General features: G+C 46.5%; 2 protein-coding genes across 3 annotated transcripts in view; both read right to left on the bottom strand.

Annotated features, from left to right (window-relative positions):
- The window catches only part of LOC126541708 (uncharacterized), a 66,287-nt gene that overhangs the window by 8,401 nt on the left and 33,306 nt on the right, over nucleotides 1-24,580 (bottom strand). The window lies entirely within an intron of this gene.
- LOC140216084 (uncharacterized) overlaps nucleotides 18,191-24,580 on the bottom strand; it is a 34,932-nt gene continuing 28,542 nt past the window's right edge. Inside the window, exons 2-3 of the mRNA XM_072286377.1 lie at nucleotides 21,172-21,370; nucleotides 18,191-18,265 (exon numbers count right to left, since the gene is read on the bottom strand). Coding sequence (XP_072142478.1) covers nucleotides 18,191-18,265; nucleotides 21,172-21,370 — 274 coding nt within the window. The remainder of the gene's footprint in view (nucleotides 18,266-21,171; nucleotides 21,371-24,580) is intronic.

Here is a 24,580-nt window from a genome sequence, read left to right as displayed (position 1 = left end):
AACAAAGCGACACCGCAGTATGCTGGATGGTTCATTCGAGCTGGAACCGGTGCAGGTAATATTACGGGGTGCGCGCTTTGAAACTTCATCATCTGCGCCGTTCGACGACTGAGTGTTCGAAGACTGACACACGCTACAGGCACTTCCTGTTGGCATTTGCACACGATTAGCGACACCAGATGGACGCAAGGGCGCATGTTTGTTTGTCGGTGAAAAGTGGGGATCGAGGTTCCTGCAGTGTATACACAGAGTGTCGCAACTTTCACACGCCATATGTGCTTTTCCGTTCGGCCATTTCTAACGCGCGGCGTTCCCGGCTGGATTAGAGCTGCTATTGCCACATTTCTGGCCTCCGGAACTAACCTCTGTCGCATTCTTATCGATATGGCAGCGATAAACTATTCAAGATAGAATTGCTGTTTAATAAGTGCAGAAAAGTGGGAAGGCAGCCTGCCCATTTGATCGAGCTGGCTAAGCTAAAATGCATTTGAGAAGTTGAAAAAGAAAAAGGCTAATTCCCCCATAAACACGTGCACATATACCTGGCAAACACACGAATGTGCCAAGCCAAGAATACACCAAAAGCATCGACAGTTCCCCCGAATGGCGAATCATTCAAAGCGGTAGCAAGGTTAAGCGTTGAGCTTGGTCTCTTTGGACGGTGTTCTGACTGTATACGCGTGTTCGAGACGTTGGCACGGCGCAGCACGCAAGGCGATTCCTGCTGGATAGAAGCAACAGCACCCTGGCAGCTACCGGGCAGTAGTTGGGTCAGCGGCACCCGGGTGTGGTGGCTCGACACGACGCCCCATCCCGATTCCGCCCTTTCGTTACAAGCAACGAAGCACAACTTTATCCTGATGGCGTGCTCCAGCGTGGTGTTTGTTCTGTAGCTAGAGACTAATTATTTTTATTTTTTTATAGAATGTACAAAGTGGCGAATGTATCTCATGCACTCCAAATTCAGCACGTCACATGTATGGAAAGCGCAGATTTACGAGCTTATTTTGTATTAAAAGGCAGAGAAACAGCGAGGCGACCAAACAACTATAGTCTGCTCTTGATAAAGTTCAATCTCTCGCTCAAAAAAATAACACCTCTCAAAAAATAAACAGAGCAAATAGCGTTCCGTCCGATGAATGCACAGATCGCCATTATAAAAATAAATGTGCACATAAAACACACACAAACTAAAAACAATAACCTAAATTTCGAGCATGTAGAAATACCTGTAACGATATGTGTTTGCATGTGTATGCATAGGTATGCATGTGCGTTTACAGAGTACGTACAATGTACGCATAACCATGAACGGTGCAAACTGCATACGTAGCCGCACAGGTATGTACAAGAACAGATTATCCACATTTTTTAAAAGTGCAGTTGAAAGAAGCACCTTGGAAGGAGGAAACTTGAAAGGGGAGGAAAGCGAAGACGAGCCGTGGCCCACGTCTGAAATTGGATTAAGATGGATTAATGCAGATTGAAGTGGATTAAGGTTGGTAGAAATTAGAGCAAGGTGGATTACGATGGATTAAGTTGGATTAAGATGGAGTGAAGTGGATTAAGGTGCATTAAGGTGGATTAATGTTCGTACAAATTATGGCAAGGTGGATTAAGGTTGAGCTTTAATTTTAGGTGATGACAAATCCTAATGTTTTCGCATTTAAATCACGTAAGGATACTTAAGTGACTGTCATCTTTTTTTTGCTCCCAGTCAAACGCGCTCTGCTTCTCTGGAGACTCTATAACCCTTAGCGCATGAGCACGTTTGCGCCGTTGAGAACGGGACAGCACGGCAACGGCAACGGCGCGAACGCGCCTCGGGTGTCCGTATAATTGATATCGCAATAAAAAAAAGAGTGCCCATCCCACGCGTTCTGGCAATTGTTGGATGCGAGCATCTCGTCGGCTATCACACACGTACAATACCGAGACGCTGTTGGTCTCGCGTGGCTGGCAGAATTGCGCGTGTGCTAGAAGTGTACATTACGAGAAGTCGGGAAACGTGACGCTTCATGTTAACGCCTCTATACACCCATTGAAAGCACACAATAATTTGCGCCTCCCAATTGAGACGTTGACAGATAGTCTGTGAGGTCCCACTGAAACACGCAAACACCAGTTGTTAACCAGTGCCACTGTGCAAGAGCTTCCTCTACAAATTCTTCCACGCAAATGCCACAGCTGTTCTTCGTGCTTTCCCTCTTCGAGGCACAGCCATGGCACAGCTGTGTGAAAGACGTTCACTCGGAGAGACACCTGTGCCAAGCCAACTCCATAGGGTTTTCCACAAAAATCACCAGAGGAAATTCTAGCGCTGTAATCGTTTAGCCGCAATGGGAATGGTTGTCGGTGCATTTTGTATGATCTACATGCTTGCATGTGAGGCTTCTGAGGTTCTTGTTGTCTTGTGTTTTACACTTTATCTGCCTTTATTGGCCTAAATTTCAAAGCAACGTGTACTTTTCTAAATGCAGAAGGGAATAAGACTGCGAACATGCATAATCACTACTAATTGCAGCGGTTCCGCCTGTCGATGTAGCCAAATCGAAACGCAACACGCTTTTCAACGCGCTGGCTTGCCCGCGAGAATTTCTTAAGGGTGTTCTATGCCGCTTGTCGACGCATGCGTCCGTGCTTTAATGCTAGTGGGCCTGCACAATATATGGAGATCTCATTCAAGTGGATTTTTGTCACAATGATGTTGATGCAAAACCTGCCCGTGAGTACTTTCCCGAGGCTCTAATAACCTTTCTCGAAGTGCATATACCTTGGACTTGTGTTCCGAAGCGGGCGCCGCGTGTAGAAACTGTACTGTATATGAAACTTTTAATTTTACCAAGTTCAGCTCATGTTGGGCTGGCATCCGACGTATGTTGTAATTCCGTTGGCATTTCTGCTTGAGCGTATTTATGTGCACTCAGTTCACGATGCACACACACCGCTCTATGGCCGCGTCCGCACAGAACGGCGCTGCGCCACAACGCGCACGTGCCGTGTGTGTACCGCAATTGCACACATATTTTTTGCGTAACGGTGCGTCTTGTACGTCTGTGTATCCCTATTTCCATCTCCCTCTGTGTATGGGTGTTTTAATATCATGTAATATTCGCGATGGGATGGGCTGTCTGCGTGCGTATTTGTTTTTGTACTCCTTGCCTTATTTCTTGGCACTTTGCGCTATAGGTATGGCTTCCCGTCTCGCTTCGCTTTAAGAAAAATAAAATTATGTATGAGCGATGCGGGAATCGAGCGAACCTCTGCCGTTGAGTACATCAGCCGAGTGTTCTAGTCGTTAGGCCACGATAGCATTTCTTCTTTTTTATTGCTTTTACTCGATTCACACAGAAATACGTTATACAATGTTAGGAATGGCTGTACGTGGTGGCAACGTGCCAGCTATTTCAGCCCGCTGCACGTGTTCCAATCCAACCAGACGGGGCGCACTTCAGAGAACTGTGGATAACCGGCAGCCACGTGGCGCGGGGTCAGCTCAGGAATGTGATACCCGGCCGCGCCACCCGGGACGGAGCAGAGTTCTACGAAGCCCCTCTGACGTCGGCTCCGGACCTTTACACCTGTGTGTGTGTGCAAAACGAGTATGTGAGCCCGCCTCCTCCAAAAAGGGCGGGTCATCTTCGGTGACGTCGAACGGTGACGTCGAACGATGACTGGACGAACGTTTCCGTTCGCTTGGAATCAAGGGGGGGACAAGTGCTTATAAGCAGCGTTTGCCGGCTGCTAGGGTGTGCTCGTCGTAGTGAGCTGCGTGCTCGTTGTCGTGCTAGAAATGTACTAGTGAGCTGCGTACTAGTGAGCTTCACGTTGTCATGCTCGAAATGTACTCGTGAGCTGTGTGCTCGTAAGCTGTTTGCTGTATGTTAGTCTTGCGGGCTACATTTGGGAGTCACGCTAGACTGTCGATGTATGTCTTATTTTAAATGTAAATCCTGCAAATAAATCCTGCTCGCCTAGTCCTGTCGCCCCAAGGTCCTCCCAAAGACTATGACCGCTCCAACTCTGACAACAAACGTACCAGCCCAACACGCGTGCTTCTTTAGCTCCAAAGCCAGCCAGCCTTTTGAAACAATCGGCGCAGGCGCCCCGTGCTACTCCGTCGCCTTCTCTCCTTGTGACAGCTCGCGCTTTAAGGCACCGCGTGCTAGAGTGCACTATCTCCGCGACCAGCCCATTTTATCCAGTGCTTTCCTCGTATAGTGGCTTACGCCACGCAGAAACTGCGCGACGTTGCACAGACTTCATGATTGCCGAAGTTAATCAAGTTCTAACATTTCTTCGCCGAACTTACAAATGTTACCGTCGTTTTAACATACGTCCCATGAAATAGCCATACGTACTTATGATTGCGTAACACGTAGTCGCTGGTGCCGTCACAATTCGTGTTTATCGCGCTTACGCTCGCCCACCACCTATGTAGAACCCAACAATCGTCATGTCGTAGGCTGGCGTCTAACGGTCGGCGCAGAAATCATGTCTTTGCCGTCATACGATTGTCTAAAACGTGGTCGTCGTAGTTCTGCTGTCATCACACACACACGTACGCTCGCGAACCACTCATACACAACTAGTCAATTTAGGGGAACACCTTAGTCCACCTCATCATGTTTTTGCGGTACCCCGAACACTGCCGTACAGCCAGGTACCTGCAAAATGCTTCACATAACAGACTCCCACAGTGCGTAGGATCTGCATAATTTTTTTGCAGTATCAATAGCTGAGACCCTTTTTTACTTATGTCCTATTTTACTTACGTGTGCTATAACGTAACGTTAGCCTTACCTGTTTATTCTTTTAGGCTGTATACTTCCCATGACCATGGGACAGTGAACGTGTCCGCTGGAAGGTGACATAGTTGCGATGCCTGTAGCCTTTCCTTTCCCCTCTTATGCCCTTCTCCATTAATCAGCAACTATACAATTTCTCTCTTGTACGCATTAGGCAATATGTAGGAATAAGTTCCCTTTATGACTTTCACAAGGCAAAATCAAAACCCCGATGACTGCTCTACTCAGCAGGGTGCCTGTGCTCGAAGGTATAGAAACCTCCATGTACCGACGCGCGTGTACTAAGGTCTCGGGGGCGCGCGCCCGTCCGCCTGAACGAGGTAAACTAACAAAAATGACGACAGCAGGGCGTAAACAACGCATGTATGCTCTGGCGTTACGAAACTGTTTTCGTGGAAACACTTTAATGCTTCACATGTCGAGAATACTACAACGCCCTTACGTAACAACTCTTCCTTTCTCTTCTCTCCTTTTTTTTTTAGCCTTCCTATCACGTGCTGCACTTTCGCTAGGCGCACCTCGTATTTCAGAACGTTGCCGCAGGCGCTCACGGAGGCAAGCTTTCTTGGCAAAGCGGCCTGCAGTCATGCTCCGAAGAGCTCTCAGACGAAGCCAGGTGTCGCAAATCATCGTTGGGGCTCGGAAACCGTGAGCAAGGGGGGAGCGCCTTGTGTCTGCAACGCGACACGAAGGATAATCTCTCGGGAGGCGGTAGTAGGAGGAGGGGGTGAAAGGGATCAATGGCAATCGAACGAGGCCCCGGCATCCAGGGCCACATCCGCGGTTCGGTCGCAATTGTCGGCAGCCAAGCCCCGGACATATATAGCTGCTCGGGGCCCGCTTAGCAAACGGCTTCAGCGCCCGCGCTAAAGGTCGATGCCGTATGACTCGGCGGGCTTGTTAGAGGTTCTCGCTCGGGCTTAGAGAGCGTAACGTCGAGATGGCGTTGCGTTCGTCGCACGAGGAAACGTCGCAAATCCATGCCTTCGAAACTCCTAAGCAGTGAAGTTTAAGGAATTGTTCCGCGACGTTAGCCAGAACGGAAAAGTTGGGTGACTTTATGAGGAATCGGAGTCCCAACATGCACTAATTTGAGGAGGGGTGTCAATCTCCTAGCCACTGTGGACCGAGTGCGTGCTGCCCGGTGTATCGAGCACAGGCTGTCTCACAGCCGCCGCTATACTACCGCGCAGTTAGCAGGAAGGACTTCACTTGATATACGAGGACTAATACAAACTGGTGATTTCCGAGGGCACTGGGACAAAAGTCTGGACGCAATTGAAGCCGTAAAGGACTTGCTGCTTTACTTACGCCACTCAGGTTTTATATATAGACATTATTTGAACTTTTGTCAGTCATCTTGGTTTGATTTCATTATCTGTAATTATTTCATTGTAGTTTCTCGTTTATTTACCTCTCCACTTCGTATCAATTAAAACATTTCATTCGAAGTGACACGCACTGCACATAGCAAAACTGATATCAACAGCTTGTATTAAACTCTTTCTATCTCTAAGTCAAGCAGCCCTAAGTTTAACAGCCTTAAATTTTTTTTAGCGTGATTTCTCATAATCAGTGTATAATGTCATATGCCTTTGTAAACATTGTAATGTTTCGCGCTTCAACAGCGGTATCATGCACTCTCGACAGTTCTCAAAGTCAAAGGTACTGGGGCCGTGGCCACACCCGTCGCTGGCACAAAAAGCGATTCATGCGCTAGTGCCGTGCTCAAAGGGACACTAAAGCGAAACAATAAATCAGTTTAGACTAATGAAGCATTGTTTGAGAACCCTGCAGGCAGTCATTTCAGAAAATTGCTTGAGTATTAGATGAGAAAATGAAGGTCCAAGTATCAGTATTTTAATTTCGCGCCGAAACCCCAGCGCCGGTACGTCAGCGTGACGTCAGGGATTCCAAAGTATGTTTTCGCATTTGGGCCACGTTGGCTGAATAAAGGTTCCCGAAACTTGCCATGTTTAATATTTGGTTCCTTTAGAACACAATGCAGTCAATCTGTACCGCTATATATAATTATTAGGCCCTAGCAGATGCCATCGGAATCCAAGACGTCACAGCCCCCAGGTGCGGGAACTTAAGTAGGCGCCGCCACCCGTATTTCGTTCTTGCGCTTTTTCTGGCCTACCAAACGTCTTATCGTTGTAAGAGTGGTGTTTTTAGTGTTGTAGAACGGTAATTTATTGATGCAGAAATCATTTTTCACTTTAGTGTCCCTTTAAAGTACACCGGTTCGAGAGACCGTTTATAGTGCATCCTCCCACGTGCACTCAGGGTTCACTCCTTCCCCCTTCCTCTTAACCCCAGTGTAGGGCTACAAACCGGACCCTCGTGATGTTGACCTCCCTGGCTCTTCTCTCCTCACTTTTTATCTCTCTTGCTGCTATTAACATTGCTTGGCTTCTTACTGAAAGTGTTTTATTAAGGTTCCTACAACGTCGTGAAACAAGAACTCGATGCACTACGAAGAGCATCTGCATGAAGGTTGTTGCTTGTACGGCTTTCTTCGAAGGATCTGGGACTGCGTCCTGCATCGATCACTTTCAGCGGTATCTTCCCGTTCGCGTAACGCAAAGGCTAGCGTAATGCCTCACTGTAGCAAGAAAGCTTTCGTATGTTCACCCGCCAACGCTTCCAAAATTGTACTCTCTCTTGCAAGCGAAGTTCATTGATAACATTTCATGCTCATCAGCACGCCGCACATAGCGCAGACTTAGACGTCGTGCGGTTATTTCAAAGTTCCCGAACACTGTCACTTATTTCTTCTACAGACTCCCGCTAGATCACACCTGCTATCAACTTATGCGATACTAAAGAAAATGCACATGAAAAGCGATTTTCCGTGGTATTTCTCTTGTGATTACGGTCTGCGGTAGTGTGCGCTGCGTCTGCACCAAATGTGAAGTCTACCACCAAATATTTCAGTGCCAGGCACAATTTGCACGCGTTTGGACGGCTAACTACTCGTCGTCGTTATTCCCCCCTCGATGGCACAGGCCGAACGCACGGCAACATCGTGTACAAGCGATATGCTTCTCAGTTAGCTGTTTTCTGTTGTCTCAATTGCCTAGCTCGCCGTTGCCACATGGTCTTTGGAGCAACGGCAGGTTTGTGGCCAAAGTCTGCTTTAATGATTTTATTGACTTGATACAGTGTGTTCAACTACTGGTTCTTCTGCTCTGAGTTGTATGAAGAGATCAAGAAAAATGTGTTGTCGTATTACAGTCTGGAATGTGTGAATAATTACTTTGCAAGTTTGCCAGCTTGATGTGATTATTGCAATAAAAATAGCCTGTTGTTACTCTTAATAGCTTGTTGCCTTTTCAGTTGCTTTGAATTTTGCCCCAACCCCCCCTCACCAAGGCTCCAAGAACCAGTACTCTTGCCCTGCTGCCAGCGGCCATTGGTCATCCACTCCCTTGTACGAAATAAATTTAATCTAAAAGCTCCTGCATCTTGAATCGTTTTCTACAAGCATATTTGCTGCTACGAACACCTGTTTATTCTGCGGTATGTATAAATAGTAAAAATAAGCTTTGCATAAAATATGCGCATGTGAACATTTGAAATGCGTTTAAATCTACGTGTCTGCACCGCACATGTCGGAAACGTGCCGCTGCAGTGAACGACGGTTATAAATGACGCTCTGTTAACGGCCACTGACATAACTGCAGGGATGATAGTTATCTTGGCGACGAACATCAATCGGCTGGTTTCGGCAGCAAAAATACGCCCACATAGTTGTCTACCTTACGTGTGTGAAATTTTCTTTGAACATCCTTCAAAATATTGCTTGCATTTTGTTCTCGGCGAGAAAACTTCATATGCATGCTGAAAAACATTGCACCGCGTTTTGTTGCAAGGTAATGCGCTTCTGCAGCGAACTTTTGAGCTGTTCAAGCCACGGGCGTAGTAGGATTTTAGTTCGGGGTGAGGGGGTCTTACTCCCCTATATGTACGTTCGTGCGTGTTTGTGTATGTTCATGTATATATGGCTGACCATAGTAAAGATTCAAACATACAAAGTAAAAGTAAAAATACAAAGTAAACTTTGGGGGGCTGGCTACGCCAATGGTTCGAGCGTAGCCTGCATTAAAGAGTGTCATCTTGTGAACAATTGCCGCATGTAGCTCGCGACCAGCAAAGAAAAAAGCAAATGTAACACCGCGCGGCATTTGCCTCCGCGCGCGAGGAGTGGCTTCACTGGAGAGCTGGAACATAATGGCGAACCTATGCGCAACTCGGCTCCCTACGGGAGCATATGCAGGAACACTAGTTGCGGCCGTTAGAAAGCGACGCTCCCGGCGCCGTCTGACTTCAAAGAACGCTGATGCCTCTGTGAAGAGTACGCTCCATCCGACAACACCTCCTCCTTTTCCCCCTAGGCTTGGCGGAATCTCAATATAAATCTGACAAGGTCATGGAGGAGACTAATACAATTTGGTCCGCACTACTAAGGGCACAGCCAAAGCCACAGCGGAAGTCATAACCGAAGCCACAGCCAATGCCACAGCCGATGTCACAGCCGCAACCGGGGCCACGTCAAGTGATGCAGCTGAGCACCGCTGTAGAGTACCCAGCGCGGGTTCCTGACAAATTGCCCGAAGAAGACCGACAAGTGGTTATGATGCTCCGGTCTCTGATTAATACTTTTCGAATGCTCTTGAATAACCTGCGCACTCCGTCAGCGCGAAGTGCAATGTAAGTGCTTGCAAGTCTTGAGTAGGCATCATGGCTCACACGCAGCATTCTATTCGCATTGAGCTCAGAAAAGTTGAGTTTTACTTTAACGATATACTGCCACGTACTGCAACGTACTGCTGACGACCAGCGACTCCTTGGTCTTCACAGGTGACTTCAACGTGTATCGCCTGCTATGGGGAAGCACCAAGATTAGCTTCAGGCAGCAGAATGACGGCAGCCTAATTTATCGGCGGGGCACTTGCTTGCAGTTGACTGATTTCAAGGCGCTCTGCTGCGTGCACACACAGCGTTCCCTCTATCCTGCTTTCCTCTTTCTGTTCCCCCTTTCCCATCCCCCAGCGTAGCTTAGCAAACCGGATGTTCGTCTGGTTGACCTCCCTGCCTTTACTCTCTTTCCTCTCTCTCTCTTCTCAGACTGAAATATTAAAAGTACGATACAATAACAGGAACCTGAAAATGATTAAAATATTATGGCGCAGCTGTGTACTACCTCCGGGATCGGTCCACGCAAGAGGCCGCGCTTCTACCAGAAAGCTTGCCTTCGTACATAGCGTTCGCCGTCAGCGTTTCCCAGTAAGCATTACGGTTACATAAGCTGCAGTTGCCGGGAAGCGTGAGAAGCAGTCAGGGATCTTTGAATGCTATCGCGTTCACTCTTAAAGGCGAAGCTTATGCGTCATACAATTTTTCGTACCGTGTGCGAGCTCGACAAACGGAAAATTCTGGGAATGCAGTACAACTGAAACAGTCGCTTTAACAGAAAAAGATAACCCAGTACTAAGAAAATAAGGTTGTGAGAAGTGCGCGTGCAGTAAAATATGCACTTTTGTTCTCTAAACTTTAAACGGACTAGGTTTTGCAACTGCTCTACATCAACTCTGATCTCACACAAAAAAAGAAGATTGCATTTCTTCACCCACATCATTTATTGAAACGCTATAACCGCCGTATGCAGAAATTCATCTTAACTTGAAGCCAATGCTTTATATACTTGACCTATATGACGCCTGGCGTGAACGCGCCCAAAACTCTCACTGCGTTTTCTTCGCTGCTTTCACTACAGGCGTCATTTAGATCAAGTCAAGCACGGACTTCAAGTTACCATGTATTTCTGAATACGGGGGGGGGGGGGGGGGGGGGGGGTTAGCGCGCGTATTCGCTCGCATGCTCGCAGCTGGGCTGCAGGCGGCGAAACTATCCTCCATTTCTTCGCAGCAGCTCGCTTCTCCGGTGACGAGGTGAGTACAAAATCGTGGTTTTTCAATGTTTCTGGGCGATCCAGGCAAGCAAGAATTCTAAGTGTCATACTGAACGCCGCCACCAAATTCGATCTTGCTGCGAACTTAGAGTGAGGGCAGGCCAGCGGTAATCGCAAAAAGAAAAATAGTTTAATGTGGCCTTATTAAAAACGATGTACAGAGAAACGGAACTAATATGAATCGCTCAACGATCCAAGCAGCCAATCCAAAATGGCGCTGGCATCGGAGTGCATTGTGCAGGCGAGCAGAGTCGAGCTATTGCGAGCATGAGATTTTTGAAACTGACCTTGAAGTGTTATATTAAACACTAAAAAAGAATTTTATCCTATGTCAAAGTAAATTTATCACGGACAGCACTTGGTTATTCACTTATGACTCAAACGCACTATGGGGACGGGGAAGGTCCGTTCAGCCGTCAAGGCGAGATCAGCGAACGGACTCTCTTTGCGAGAACTTTTAAACTTCTTCAACGAAAGTGAGACAGCGCGACACCACACGCATCTCCCTCGAGATAAAGTCAGGGTTAGTTCAAACAAGTTCGAGGTGACTACGTGACAGGGGTATTAGTCGCACCAAGGTTATGCTGCTTTTTCAGATAAGAATGGGATCAACGGACACGTCAGCTTTAGCTTTTGACACGGGTTGCCCACTTTTTCCTTTATGTGAGGGTTGCAAGGAGTTGGGCGATGCAGTTTATTTGAGCTTGCTGGAATCATAATGCGGAGCGTAATACCCTGCGGAGAAGAGGATTTTCAACTGACTGTGTGCACATGTGCTAGTCAGTTTTTCCAAAAAACGCTGTCATTCGAAAGAAAGCTTCCGGCTCTTGAGTCTGCTGGCGTTTCTTCGTAACTGTGAGCTCTTTGGACGAGCAGTGTCATGGGACCTTGGGCCACTGAACCAGACACTGCGGGCAGAAAGAACAATTGCAGATTCGAACCCGCCTGCTGGCAACATCGGCCCTCCGATCCGATTTCTCCTGGCATGACGACATGCTAGTAACAGTCTATGCGTCACATCACGCCGAATCTACTGCTGAAAGAACCCCCAACTACTATAGCTGTAAATACATATATCAAAAGCAATACATTAAGGACGAACGCACGATCCCGATCATTTATGCGGCATATCAGCCTGATAGTAATTAAATGCACGTGACGCTTACGGCAAGTACTTCGGCTAACGTAGGTATAGAAGGGAACTCTCTAAACTGCGGTTGTCACAGTGCTGGCACTTGGGCGGCAACTGTCGGCTGAAGCTATGTAAATGTAGTACGCAACAGTGTACAAGGTTGCCAGCGCCACTAACGACAAGTCGTCTGCTCCAAAGCCTCGCGATTTCATACTGGCTATAGGAAAAATTTCGCCCGAGCTCCACATTCACGTGTTCCCTTCAACAATGAAACGCTCTTTTGTACCAGTTGGCTTATTTTTGAGCCAATTACAGACGTTTCTGCAAAATCTGCAGCGACTGCGTATGGTGACGCGGTTGTACATTTTGGGGGTCACGTCACAACTTCTGGACCCTTCGCAAAACATTCTGCAGGCAAATATCTTACTCGTATGGCAGAAGATAACAGGCACTGCTGTCACACCACCTTGCGTTGCGCCGTTCGTATTGAGGTGCTTTTAATCATTTATTATCTTTTTTTTTTGCAGGGATATGATGACAATGGCTCTCGTGAAAAATAGCTTACCGTCGTCCTGACTTCAGCGTTAATAGTGAAGCTAAAGGGGGAGCCAATTTGTCTTCTCAGTACACCAAACTATGCTGCTAAAACAAAGGAACTCGTCCCGTCTTTGGAAAGCAACTCCAGGCTATATGCCCTTGACTATGACAGTCGCTCTGTACTGAGTTAAGTGATTCAGCCAGCAGGTGACAGCAGGTGACAGCTTGAGGCTGAATTGATCGTAGGTAGAAGTCTTCGTTGCTGCAAAGGCAAATGAATTAGGGCTGAAAGAAGCTAGACTAATCGAGTCTAAAATAAACGTGGTTAACTTCTTTTCATGTTTCCTTTGATATATTTTTTGTTCACACAGACCCTAAATTAGTTTCAGCAGCCAGATTAGTTTGATATACACCTCATACAGTGTTTAGCAGCAGCTTTTAAAGAATGACAAAAAGAGAGAGAGAGAGGAAAAAAAAGCAAAAGCTTGTCTCATTAGGCAAAAAAGTTGCTGTTAGCGTGCGCTGCTCGATGCCATTCGTATGACACACCGTGTGCGAGCTGCCGATAGCGTGTCCTCAACGACGCTCACGACTGGTGCAGCAGTGACTCTGTGCCCTTGTCTCTACATCACAGAGGCGTAGCAACGATATACGCGTGGTATACACGTACTCAAGTAGGTGACAAAGGTATGGCCCGTTCAGTTCTCAAACTCCGCACTGCTTCCTTCCCACTTCCCAACTGTTTAGTTCTATGCAGTCTGTGAGGTATACTCGACGACTGACGCTTCTGTTTTCGCAGTAACAGGCTTTCTACGGCTTAGGCGCAGGTTAAGTACTAGTTCTGCATTACCGTTCGATGGGTCTGAAAGTTAGACGATCGAAGAACTTCCCCGTTGCGAAAGTGTAGGTCCCCACGTTTGCTGAATGTCGGTTGATGAATTGTCATTTCGTTGTTAGGCGAAGGTAACGCATAAATATTCAAGCACAGTCTGGTTAGAGAAAACCAAATTCTAGGACGAAAATTTTCTCAGCTTCACGCCGCTTGCCGTCTTGTGTCTATATCTGAGCAATATCCCCAGCCTACAATGGAAAACGATTTGTTTCCCGAGACCTGTTTACAAAGCGCAGGCAGTCCGAAAGATAACTTTACTACACCAAATCAGTTTTTTTTTCCCCGGCTACGACGTTCCGTAACTGATAGGCTGCATGTAATAGCTAGAGGCACGTTCACCGTAAGACCATGTGCTGTATGGCTGTAATCCAAATGCGAAAATACCCGTAGGTGCACGTCTCGCTTTGGCGTCACGAATTTCAAACTCCAATATAGATATTGGAGAGAGAGAGGGAGAGCTAACCAGTAGACGGCGTGACGGTTCCGCTAACAGTGACGCCAGATGACTGTGGTATTGTTTTCTTTCCCTTTTTTTCTTGCTTTCGGCATCTGAGGGCGGCACATTTAATCGATCTTCCTTGAGAAAATCAGCGCTGCGTGACATTATATATCGGTTCGAGCTGTGCTAAGCCCAGAATAAGGGGATGCTTCTGGACCTTCTTTTCATAACGTAAACCTGAGACGAGTGACTGATTGTGAGGGACTAGCATGCGTTTTGTACTTCCTTCCCACTTGTGGGAACAAGGCACGGACACTTTGGATTCCTACGTGTCCAGATTATTGCCTTCGGCGAGTTGTTCTTGTTGTTTAAGCTTCTTGATTCAGTTCTTGCTTCTTTTGTTTTTGTCTTCCGAGGGCTGCGATAAATTGATCTTGGAAGAGGCGGGGGTGAAAAGGCAAGGAAGAGAATGGCGATGGGGTAAGTCATTATTCTGCATCGTGTGATCTGATGCTTTGAACGGTACGCCCAAGATGAGGAAGGCTGGTGTCTGCGAAACGCCAAGTGCGTCCACAGAAAGAAAGGTGTGATTATTTGGCTAAACCGGATCGGCTAAAGTTTTGGCTGTTCAGTCTTTATTGGCCCCTTACCTCCTTCTTTAAAATACCAGTTTAACAGCTTAATTTAATTTAATAGTTTAATCGTTTAATTTTATTCCGCAAGACCTCAGATTTCTGTCCGGTGCCTACGTCATTGCAATTACACCGATACATTCACCTTGCATTGCTCAGCGAACCTCTTGTTTTATTTCCACGCGTGCTCAATGTTTCCAGCCAGCAGAATTTCTTGCATGTGGGAACCCATTGAAAAACTTATTTTTTGTTCTGTCAACTCACGGATATTTTTTTTTGCCAGATCTTCTGGAAGAGCTCTGCAAGACGACTACAAGAGCTCTCACCGTCAGGAAATTTCGAGAGCTGAGAGTCAACGAAGTCTCATACTGGACAGTCCTGCAGATGTGGCCAAAGAACATCGTGATGCTCGACCTGACTGACACTGCTTCAAATTAGGTTTTATGGCCTTAGTCAACCTCAAACTCATGGCGTGACGTTGAGGCGCTTTCATAAGACCTCACCTCAACTTCCAACGGCCGCTTGCCACTTCATCTGGAACTCGCCTCAATTTCACACTACTGAGACTGGGGATGGGTTGTCAATGTCGAATGTACTTAGTTAACTGTGTTTGCCACGCATAAATCGACATAAACATAAACTGCTGCCGCCAATATATGTGGTTCAAAGTCATGAAACCGTGAATCACATATTACTCTCAAAGATATGACAAAGCTGCGCACATTTGGTGCAGCAAATCGAGTCGTCTGAGCCGTCTGAATTCCAGGTTTTCTTTCGTGACCGCATTTTGGGAAAGATTTCCAAGAAACGCTATAATTTGTGTATTTTTACATCGGCGTTAGGGGTTGAAGAACATAAGAGTATTTTGTGGAACTGTTTTATAACGAAATGACAATGTTCAGACAATGCAAGAGTGCAATGTTTGAAAGGATAAGCGATATGGCCGATTTCTGGCAAATTTTTGCTTCACATCTGGTTCTCCGCCGTATCGTGAAATTCAAATGGCCCTCACGTGCGCAGAAACTTTTTTTCCGCTCAAAATATTTTGGGAAATACTGCACTAATAAGGTTTATATACGTGATGATTTTATGGAATTCTTTTGAGAGAAATGGATATTGGTCGAGCGCCACGTTTTGGGGCAGTTTGCGTGGAATGACCTAGCTGAAAAAGAAAGAAAGAAAGAAAGAAAGAAAGAAAGAAAGAAAGAAAGAAGCTTTGTAGAGTTCGATGTCATAGTATCGGAAAACAGACATGTCGACGCGACCTATAGGCGTTTCTAGATTTCGTTTGGTATGTAGAAGCATAAAGTAATATTAAAAGCCTGTGATCGGCATTTGGTTATGGCTAGATTACAGGGACTGCGTTCTTCATTTTCGTTGGAGGTGCACGAGCACTTGATCACTCGGCACTACATGGTGGAAGGGTGGGGTCGATTAGGGGTGCAGAAAGAATAAAAATGGTAGTTCCGCGCGAAGGGCGAAGGACTGACTGCATTAGCAAGCTTTATCGCTGCCTTTAACTTTTCGGACGGTGATCTAACTATACGCAGGTCCGACTAACGGGGGTGGCGACATACGCGGGTGCGCCAAGATTTCTGACACCCATAAAGGGCAACTCCGGCGATTTTTCTATGTCCACTGATATTCATAAAAATTTCAATACACGTTCTCTTTTGCACTCTGATTATCTGTGCCAAACAATATGGCTGCAAGTCATTTAGTTTTCCTGAAAATGAATTTTAAAGATTGGTTGCGTTCCCGACTCATTACTTTTTACTGGCTACCCTGTGTTTGTGAAGTCAGAGAATACACCGCCACTGTCGCTGAAATCGTCGCTGAAATTGCCGCTGTCTAGTTCGGAAACTCTGTAAAAGCTCCCTGCGTTGTCAGGAGACATCATCAGCTTCGCTTCTTTGTCGTTAGCGCCACGTGTACTGTGTGTTCAGCACGCGTCCTGCGTTTACATTATGGTAGCGTAGGATCTGACGTCACTGACTCATTGTGACGTCACACAAAGCAGCTACGTGTTTCGGTTTGGGTATCTCATGTATTGGTTATACAAAATTACTGATGAATTTCTGATGAAATTGAACCACCCTTCTAGTAACAGCACTGTCAATGCCATTTGAAACTGACAGTATCCTAATATGGTTAAAGAAACGCCGGAGTTGCCCTTCAGAAGCCATGTAGGTGGCGCCTGCGTAATGCCATCACATAGGCGCTGCTATTCTGCCCGTAAAGAGCCGCGCCAGTAAAATTACATCACTGTCAGGGTTGGTCACTCGTATTGCTTTGCACTTCTAATATTTAATAGGCAGAGACGATTTTAAGATAAAAGGCATGCGCTGCGAATTCGTTTCATGACATTTGGTTGTGGGCAGCCACTTTCAAAAATCTTAGTAATAATTTAGTCATGAACGTAAGACCTTGTATGAGCAACCTTGGCGATTGAATAGTGTAGCATAACCCGCATGTACGGCATGGATAAACATACAGCATACGTGCGGAGTCCCACGGCCATGCCAACGCTGACGACGACGGCCAAAAATTCGCTTGGAATGTCCCTATAGTTGCTATCACAACAATATTATTGGAGGTCTGCTGCCCCCTCTCGACTCCCCCTAAGCAGCGTGCCCGCTTCACGGAAGAGGTGACGCCAAGAGGAAGCTCTAGCTCGGGTGCGACTACGATGCCACCTATTCAAGTACATGTTAAATGCAGAAATGCTTCCCTGAAATAACAGCTGGACCGATATTAATTAAGTTTGTTGCATTTTAGAGAGGAAAATTTTAGTGCCTGTTGGAAGATGAATTCAGACTTAAGGCCTTAAGGTTTTTACCGAAATGGCCGAAAATTGACAAGATTTTAAGAAACAAATAGGAGCACGAAGTTCACAAATCCTTAACTCTGCACCTAAACTAAATATTGCCGTTCTCAACTGCATCCGTTAGAACATTGAAAGCGGATAAAGTTATTATATTCATTTTCACCTTACTTAAATTTATTGCAATGTTTACGAAAGTTTTGCAAAAGGTTCATGCACGCGTTAGTGGTGCAATTGAGATCAGTGTATAATACACATATTTTGTCTGCTTCAGATGTACAATTAGGTGCAATTTACATAACTGTGACATCAATTTTGATTGCTGAGTTACAGAGTTGTAGATATGATAGTTTCGCTTTCTGAAAATTTTGGATTTTCAACAATCTCTAGAAAAACATTTGACGCCCTAATTAAAAGATAAGCTTCCTGCAATCACTACATTTTATCGTTTTCGTTTGAATGGAACAAAGCCCATCAAATTCGGTGCCGTGGTTTCCAAGAAAACGATTTCTCATTTTTCGTGTATTTGCATAGAAGCCCCCGGGCTAAAGCTTCCTCTCAACGAGAATTGCTAGTTCAACTGACAGCATGAATTTGTACGCGCATCGCGTCTCTCTCTCGGTTTCCCACAACTTTTCCCGCAGTATGAGATGTTGCGGCTACGGACTTGCACACGGGCTCCAACTTCATCGACTGCGCATTTGCAACCGAGAAATGCCAACACGGCGTACGGCATTCGGCATTCACCAAACTTTTCAGACTAAAGAGAGTTTCTTCATTGGCCGGCACTCGGATTCGTGTATGGAGCGAGGGTTCTTGGGGAAGCAAAAACAAAAACGAAAACTGTACGTTAATAATTCTGTTTCTGCGATCGGCTACGTCAGCAGAAAGGTAGAACGTGGTGGACAATCGTAATATGATCCCCCGTGAGCGTTGGCTGAACTCGCCGTCAGGAGGTGGCGCCACCAGCACTGCTGTTCACATCAACGTGTCCGGTATTCGGGTGTTCCGTAAATGGTAATGGCTATAATGAGAGACAATCTATGTACAGGAACACTACAAACATGCGATGCCCTTGACAATCGCTTCGGCGACGACCACTTACGAAGACAACTTGCGTAAGATAATTTTTGTAAGTACAGACTCTCCACTTTTTCTTATATCTTTCTTACTTTTCATATACTCCTAACCACCCCGCTCCCCCTATAGCGTAATGACACGTGCGTCATAATGACCTCTCTGCATTTCCTTCTCTTTTCTCTCTGCCTCTCTCAAGCGGAGAACTGCGAGTGCGCGGGAAATTTTACATAATTGCTAACTGTCGAAGAATTAAGAACTATCTCGGGGCGGCGAAATTCATGCGACTTTGTTGAACGTGCACACAGAAATTCTGGACATTTATTTCTATAGCTTTCTCGCTTTATTACAAGCGGCGTGCCGCGAGCTTCACAGTTACGAAACTATAGATGGGCTTGCGCAGGCAGTTCCCGCAGAGAGGTTCGTATGTGCGCTTCCCCGCTAATCTCGTGAATATACGCTTGAAAAGCGCCATATTGAGTGCGATCTTAAGTGTGACCCGATGTCCCGCTGTTTAAACCAAATGAAATCCCAGATTCCGAAGTACTTACGTAAAAGAATCGATAAATTCTAAATTATATAGTACTTTCATTATTTTCGAACACTGTATTTTTATACGATATATATTGCTTCGCACACTTGACAATTTGCATAAACTACCGCGTTAATACTTCGCGCACGTTTACGCGAGAAATATTAGCGAGAAAGGGCAGCACCGTTGCGTGCATGATGTACGGCTAGGTATGTGTAATCTTATTCCTCGAGTGATTTCCATTTCGCAGCCTGCTTGAATAGTTATTCAAGAAAAACGGTGCGCGTTCTCTCATAGACATCGCGCTTGACTACGTGGAACTCACAGTCGCTAAAAGCCTTGTTCGTTCACGTTCAGTCGAGGTACATTAGATTAAACGAAACTAGAAGATAAAATAGAAAAGCTATCAAATCTTGGGCCCCTATGACAGCGGTGAAGGCTTCGTCTTCGTTTTTATTATTTTCTGCTGAAAGCACAATATCGTGCCAATGAAATTTCTCATTGCAACTCTCTCCTCTTTGCAGCAAGAGATTCAGAAAGAGAAGTGAGTGAGTGAGTGAGTGAGTGAGTCCTGCCATGTGAAGGTGGGTATAAAAGCGGAGTGCTGACCGCATTCCCTTGCCCAAATGCTACGTGAGATATTTGTGCGACGGTACATTCAATAACGATAAAAGAAAAACAAACCCGCGTCCCCCATCCGTTGCAGCAGGAGCCGTGAGAGTCCTGACAGCTCTCGCACTGCGAGGCATTTTTCGGAATCAGGCTCCAGACAGTCCTAACCCGCCGGGTTAGCTTAGCGGCTATGGTGTTGCGCTGCTAAGCACGAGATCGCGGGGTCAAATCTCAGCCGTGGCGGCCGCATTTAGATGAGGGCGAAATGAAAAAAGAAAGAAACGTGTCTCATGCATTTGGGGCACGTCAAAGATTCCCAAGTGGTCGAAATTTCAGTAGTCCTCTACTACTGCGTGCCTCATAATCAAATTGTGGTTTCGGCACGTAAAACCTCAGAATTTAACTCCGGGCAGTTTTTTTTTTACTCATCCTTGCTTTCGCAAGCCAAAGCATGTCTGTGGTGGGCGCAGTTTGGACACGCCCATAAATGGCGAATGGCCAGCGCAAGGGCGACTGAAGCCGGCTAAAAAAAAATTATGGGGTTTTACGTGCCGAAACCATGCAGCTGATTATGAGGCACGCCGTAGTGGGGAACTTCGGAAATTTTGACCATCTGGAGTTAATTAACGTGCACCTAAATCCAAGTACACGGGTGTTTGTTTTGCAACGCAGCGGTGATGGTGTAAATGCCACTCCTAAACGTAACAGATCCAACGGCTAGTGCGTGGTGGAGGAGCTGCTTAAACTGAAGTAAAATCTTCTTCCATGTCTCCGAGCGTAGCCGAATTTTACTTTCACAGGCCCGGCGAGCGCATGTCACGCGAAACTTTCCGCATTCTCATTGGCATCATTTTACACCGGGAGAATGTCCAAATTAAGTTCAGTGCAGTATACTTTCAATGCGAAAAGCCAACCTCTCCCGACAGGCAACAACATTACAACGTCGAAGTTTCATAAAGTAGTGTAAACATACAGCCACGTTATAGTTGACATGCTGCTGTATATAGTCATCCACAATAATGTCACGCTGACGAAGAATCATGCGGTCGGTGGTTATGACACTTCCGTAACTGTTTCTTTTCAGTGCTCGTATGACTGATGGTAACTAACCTATATTGTCACTACTGGTGGCGACAGCGATGACTGATGAAGCCTAACGTTTCAAAGCATTACTTAGTCTGTATGAGACGTCTTTGTGAGCTGCTGAGAAATTTCGATTTCCCAGAGGTTACTCAACGTGCACTGAAATCAAAGTACGCGGACGTTTGTTGCATTTGGTCCCCGTCCAAATACGACGACGACGCGACTTTCAATCGAACCCGCGACCTCGTGTTCATAGCATAACACCTCACTTAGCCACCAATGCAGACGCATCGTAAATTGATTGAAATTTAACTTTTAAAAGTAACCAGCCCTTGCGCTTTCAGTGACGCCGTAGGAGAAGACCCTTAATAATTTTTGTGCCTGGAGCTCTTTAATGTGCGCCTAAATCGAAGACGACGGGTGTGTTTGCGCTCTGCCCTCATAGGTATGTGGACGCGGCCGCCGGGAGTCGAACCCGGGACCTCGTCGTCGACAGCTTCGGAATGTTGCAGCCAGCAAGCCAACGAGGTGGGTGAATCGGAAGAGCGCGCACACACACGTATACAGATACGCACGGACACACACACACGGACCAGATGATTAGACAGAGAAATAGTAAACCTCACCGGCTGCACTGTCCGAGGGTCCGGCAGGCCGTCTCGACGCGGGATGCAAGTCGGCGCGCCGCGGTCCTTCGAAGCAGGCTGCTGCGCGCACTCGAGAGCGCGGCCCTTTTTGTCGGCCCGGAGGCGGAACCCGGGCCGGCCCCCGGGTCGGCGCCGCGCCAGCCCATTGGTCCCGAGCTTGCCGCCCGCCGCCAACTCGCTGCACCCACGCATGCCCCATGTCACCGAGTTATGGCATGCATGACGCCACCGAGCTTGTACACGCGTAATACCGGCGGTGACGCCGATGCACTTTTAGGGCACGCGAACAGGCAGGCAGTCAGGCGCCGAAGCAAGAGAAAAGGGGCTCGAGCGTGGGAAGACAGTGGCAGCCGAGGTATGCCAAGGGTTGAAGCAACAAGTGGTGACATTTGCAGCAACGTCCCGCGGCTGTAACGCACTGAGCCTGTACTGTAGAAATCCATATCGCGGCTTTATGAAACGCGTGAATAAATAACCTCATATTGAGTACAGCGAGGGCTATACGCCCTGAATAAGGCGCCACGGCTTTTCTGCGTGTGGATTGAATGACAGCGAGTGGACTCCCAGCCGAACTAAATCATTAGGAATTTCGTGATCTTCCACTCTAAGCTTTCGTCGATCGATCAATTTGTCGTTTAATGAATAAAGAAGCGAATTTGCCCGCAGGTACACTGTGCTTAGTCTCGGTGCTGACATGTTAACTAAATTTAGCATACGAAGCGAACGCAATGTGGCGGGCATACAGTAGTTACTAATTTATAACTATGTAACGATGTCTTATAATTATAGTGACAATGCACGGTGCATATTAGGACGCATATATACTATACGCGCGAGTTAAACCGTGAGAATTACGAGAAAGAGGGAAATAAGTATAGACAGAAAGGTGAGAGAGTTGCAAGAAGCGTTATAATGATTACGTACACAAGCCCACAACGTTCTTTTCTTTTTTCTTTTGTGGAGCACGGAAATTGTCAAGAAATGTTTTATTTCCTCACCTCACAGCCTGGACTTTAGCTTAACAATGTTGTTGTCGTGCAGGGTTGCTGCCGCCTTCTATTTGAGGGTGGCTGTATTGAGTACGAAGAAATGCAATGGTTTTTCGTGCGGGGGCAGCGGCAGCAACGCGTGACTGTAGCGCACTGTATACAGAGCACAGCCGGGGCAGCATGCGGGAACACGTGACGAATACAGTGGATAGTGTACAAGTATTAAGCTCAGATATATAGTGAAGCGTTTGTACAGACTCAGGTATTGCGTAGGATTTCCTCCGGATATACAGATAATAGTTTGAAGCTTCTTGGGTATATTTAGGTCAATATAGCAAACCAGCTAGATCTCTAGGATTTCCTAAGGGTGGGGGAATTTCTTCGCACAGCTTCTCCGTCTTTCAGCAACTGCTCGGAATTGCATCATCCGCAAAGGTATTATTTTTTCTTTGTTTCTTTTCTTTTCTCTTTCTCTCTCTCGCTCTCTCTCCTCAGACTTAGTGTTTCGAAAACTTTGGCGGCTGGAAGGTCACACGACCTGCAAACTGTGGTTCGGTACAGAAAGGCATCACGGGGAATTATTATTAAAGCGCAAAATTAGAGAAGTGTCTGCTGTTATTTTAGCATTGCTCCAATGCAGCAAGTACAAACTACCATATTCTATGCAAACTGTTAGTACAGGCAAGTACGTGTCGAAGGCTGAGAGTGACTCCATAAGCCAAGCGAAAATCTCTGAAACTAATCTTCAACTGATACTCGAGTCTTCGTAGGATCACTCAAGTTTGTAAGCGTTTTCATACTAAGACCATTAGAAATATCCGGAAGGCTTTGTGCGCAAGCTGCCATGCCACTCACCCTTTCAGTAATTATTATTTATTTATTTTTTTTGCAGAGAGAGAGAGAGAGAGAGAGATAAGTCGTAAGGGAAAGGTAGGGAGGTTAACCATGCTGAGCCCGGTAGACTGCCTTGCAATGGGGAAGCGGGAAATGGGATAGAAAGAGGAGGAAGAAGGAAGCTCACAGTCTCCACTGTTATGCAGACAAGCGTGCACCACTGAGTGAATCACAGGCGGTCATACAAGCTGGTGCATTTCAAGAAACGCACCAGCGCCTTTGTGGCCTTGCACATAGCAGACCCACGGGGCCACGGGCCCAATATCTTCTCCTGTGTGAAAGGACTGTCGTCTAAGTGCTCGAAAGCTGTACGAAGGGCACTGGATCTTCTCGTCTTCGTATGTAGGGCAGTCACACAGGATATGTTTGGTCATTTCTTCGACACCACATCTGCTGCAATTGGGACTGCCCGCCATTCCAATTAGGAATGAGTAGGCGTTTGTGAAAGAAACACCTACTCGCAAGCGGCACAGTAGCGTTTCTTCCCGTCGGTTATAACCAGGTAAAGTTGCAATGTCATATGCAGGTCCATGGCATATAGGCGCCGGTTGGTGAGCTCCGGTGTGTTCCATTTTCTTACAGTAATAATATGGGCAAGACCGCTGAGGTGCCGCACTGCATCCGTTCTCAACAATGGTATCGAGGTGTTTTCACATACATCATGTGCCTCGCGGGCAGCTTTGTTGACACTTTCATTGCCAGCAATCTTACAGTGCTCGGACAGCCACTGAAATACAATGTCGTTCGTGGCCTCCGTCCACCACTTGATGATAGCGTAATCGTATATTTGCTACCAATTGTTCATGTGGGTTCTGGCGTAGAGATGATAAGAGTGATTGCAGGGCAGCCTTTGATTCACAGAATATAGCCCAGTGATTTGGTGGTTGTTGCTGCACATGTAGCAGTGGGCTTAGGCGGGCGGAAAGTTCGGATCCTGTCGATGTTGTGACGTGGCTGATCTTGAACTTCTTTCAGATTGACATCGACGGAATGACTACCGCACCAGTAGAGGTGGTTAGAGTCGAAGAGCTATCTGTATAAACGTGAACTCGATTTGAGTATGAATCATGCCGTAGATGTAGAGATGTAGATTACTTGTTACAACATTCCGGTTCTCACCAACACACACAACATGACTATTCAGTTCTTGAAATTTTTTGACGGACCTTCACACACTTTCTCTGTGTCTGCCCACGTCATAGCGAGTATTCGAGCAAGTCATTCTGTTTTAGTGCTTTACAAACAAACTGGACATTCACCCGCAAACGAAACAGAAAAAGAAAGTTGCAGGTCAGTGCTCCTAATGGAACTCCTTACATAATCCTATATCTGCACTGCTCGAGTTTCTGATGTCTACAGGCCTACTTAACTATACGCTATGAGAACGCTGCCTCCTAACATTGTATTTAATGTGCAATTTTCGTTGCTTGTGCTCCAGTCCTTGCTCTTTATATCCCCTTACCCTTTCCTCCTGTACAGGGTAGCCAACCAAAACCAGCTCCGGT

The sequence above is a fragment of the Dermacentor andersoni genome, chromosome 2 (genome assembly GCF_023375885.2).
Source record: "Dermacentor andersoni chromosome 2, qqDerAnde1_hic_scaffold, whole genome shotgun sequence".
Lineage (NCBI taxonomy): Eukaryota > Metazoa > Arthropoda > Arachnida > Ixodida > Ixodidae > Dermacentor > Dermacentor andersoni.
The sequence above is the reverse complement of the archived record's forward strand: the minus strand, read 5'-3'. Positions and strand labels throughout refer to the sequence as shown.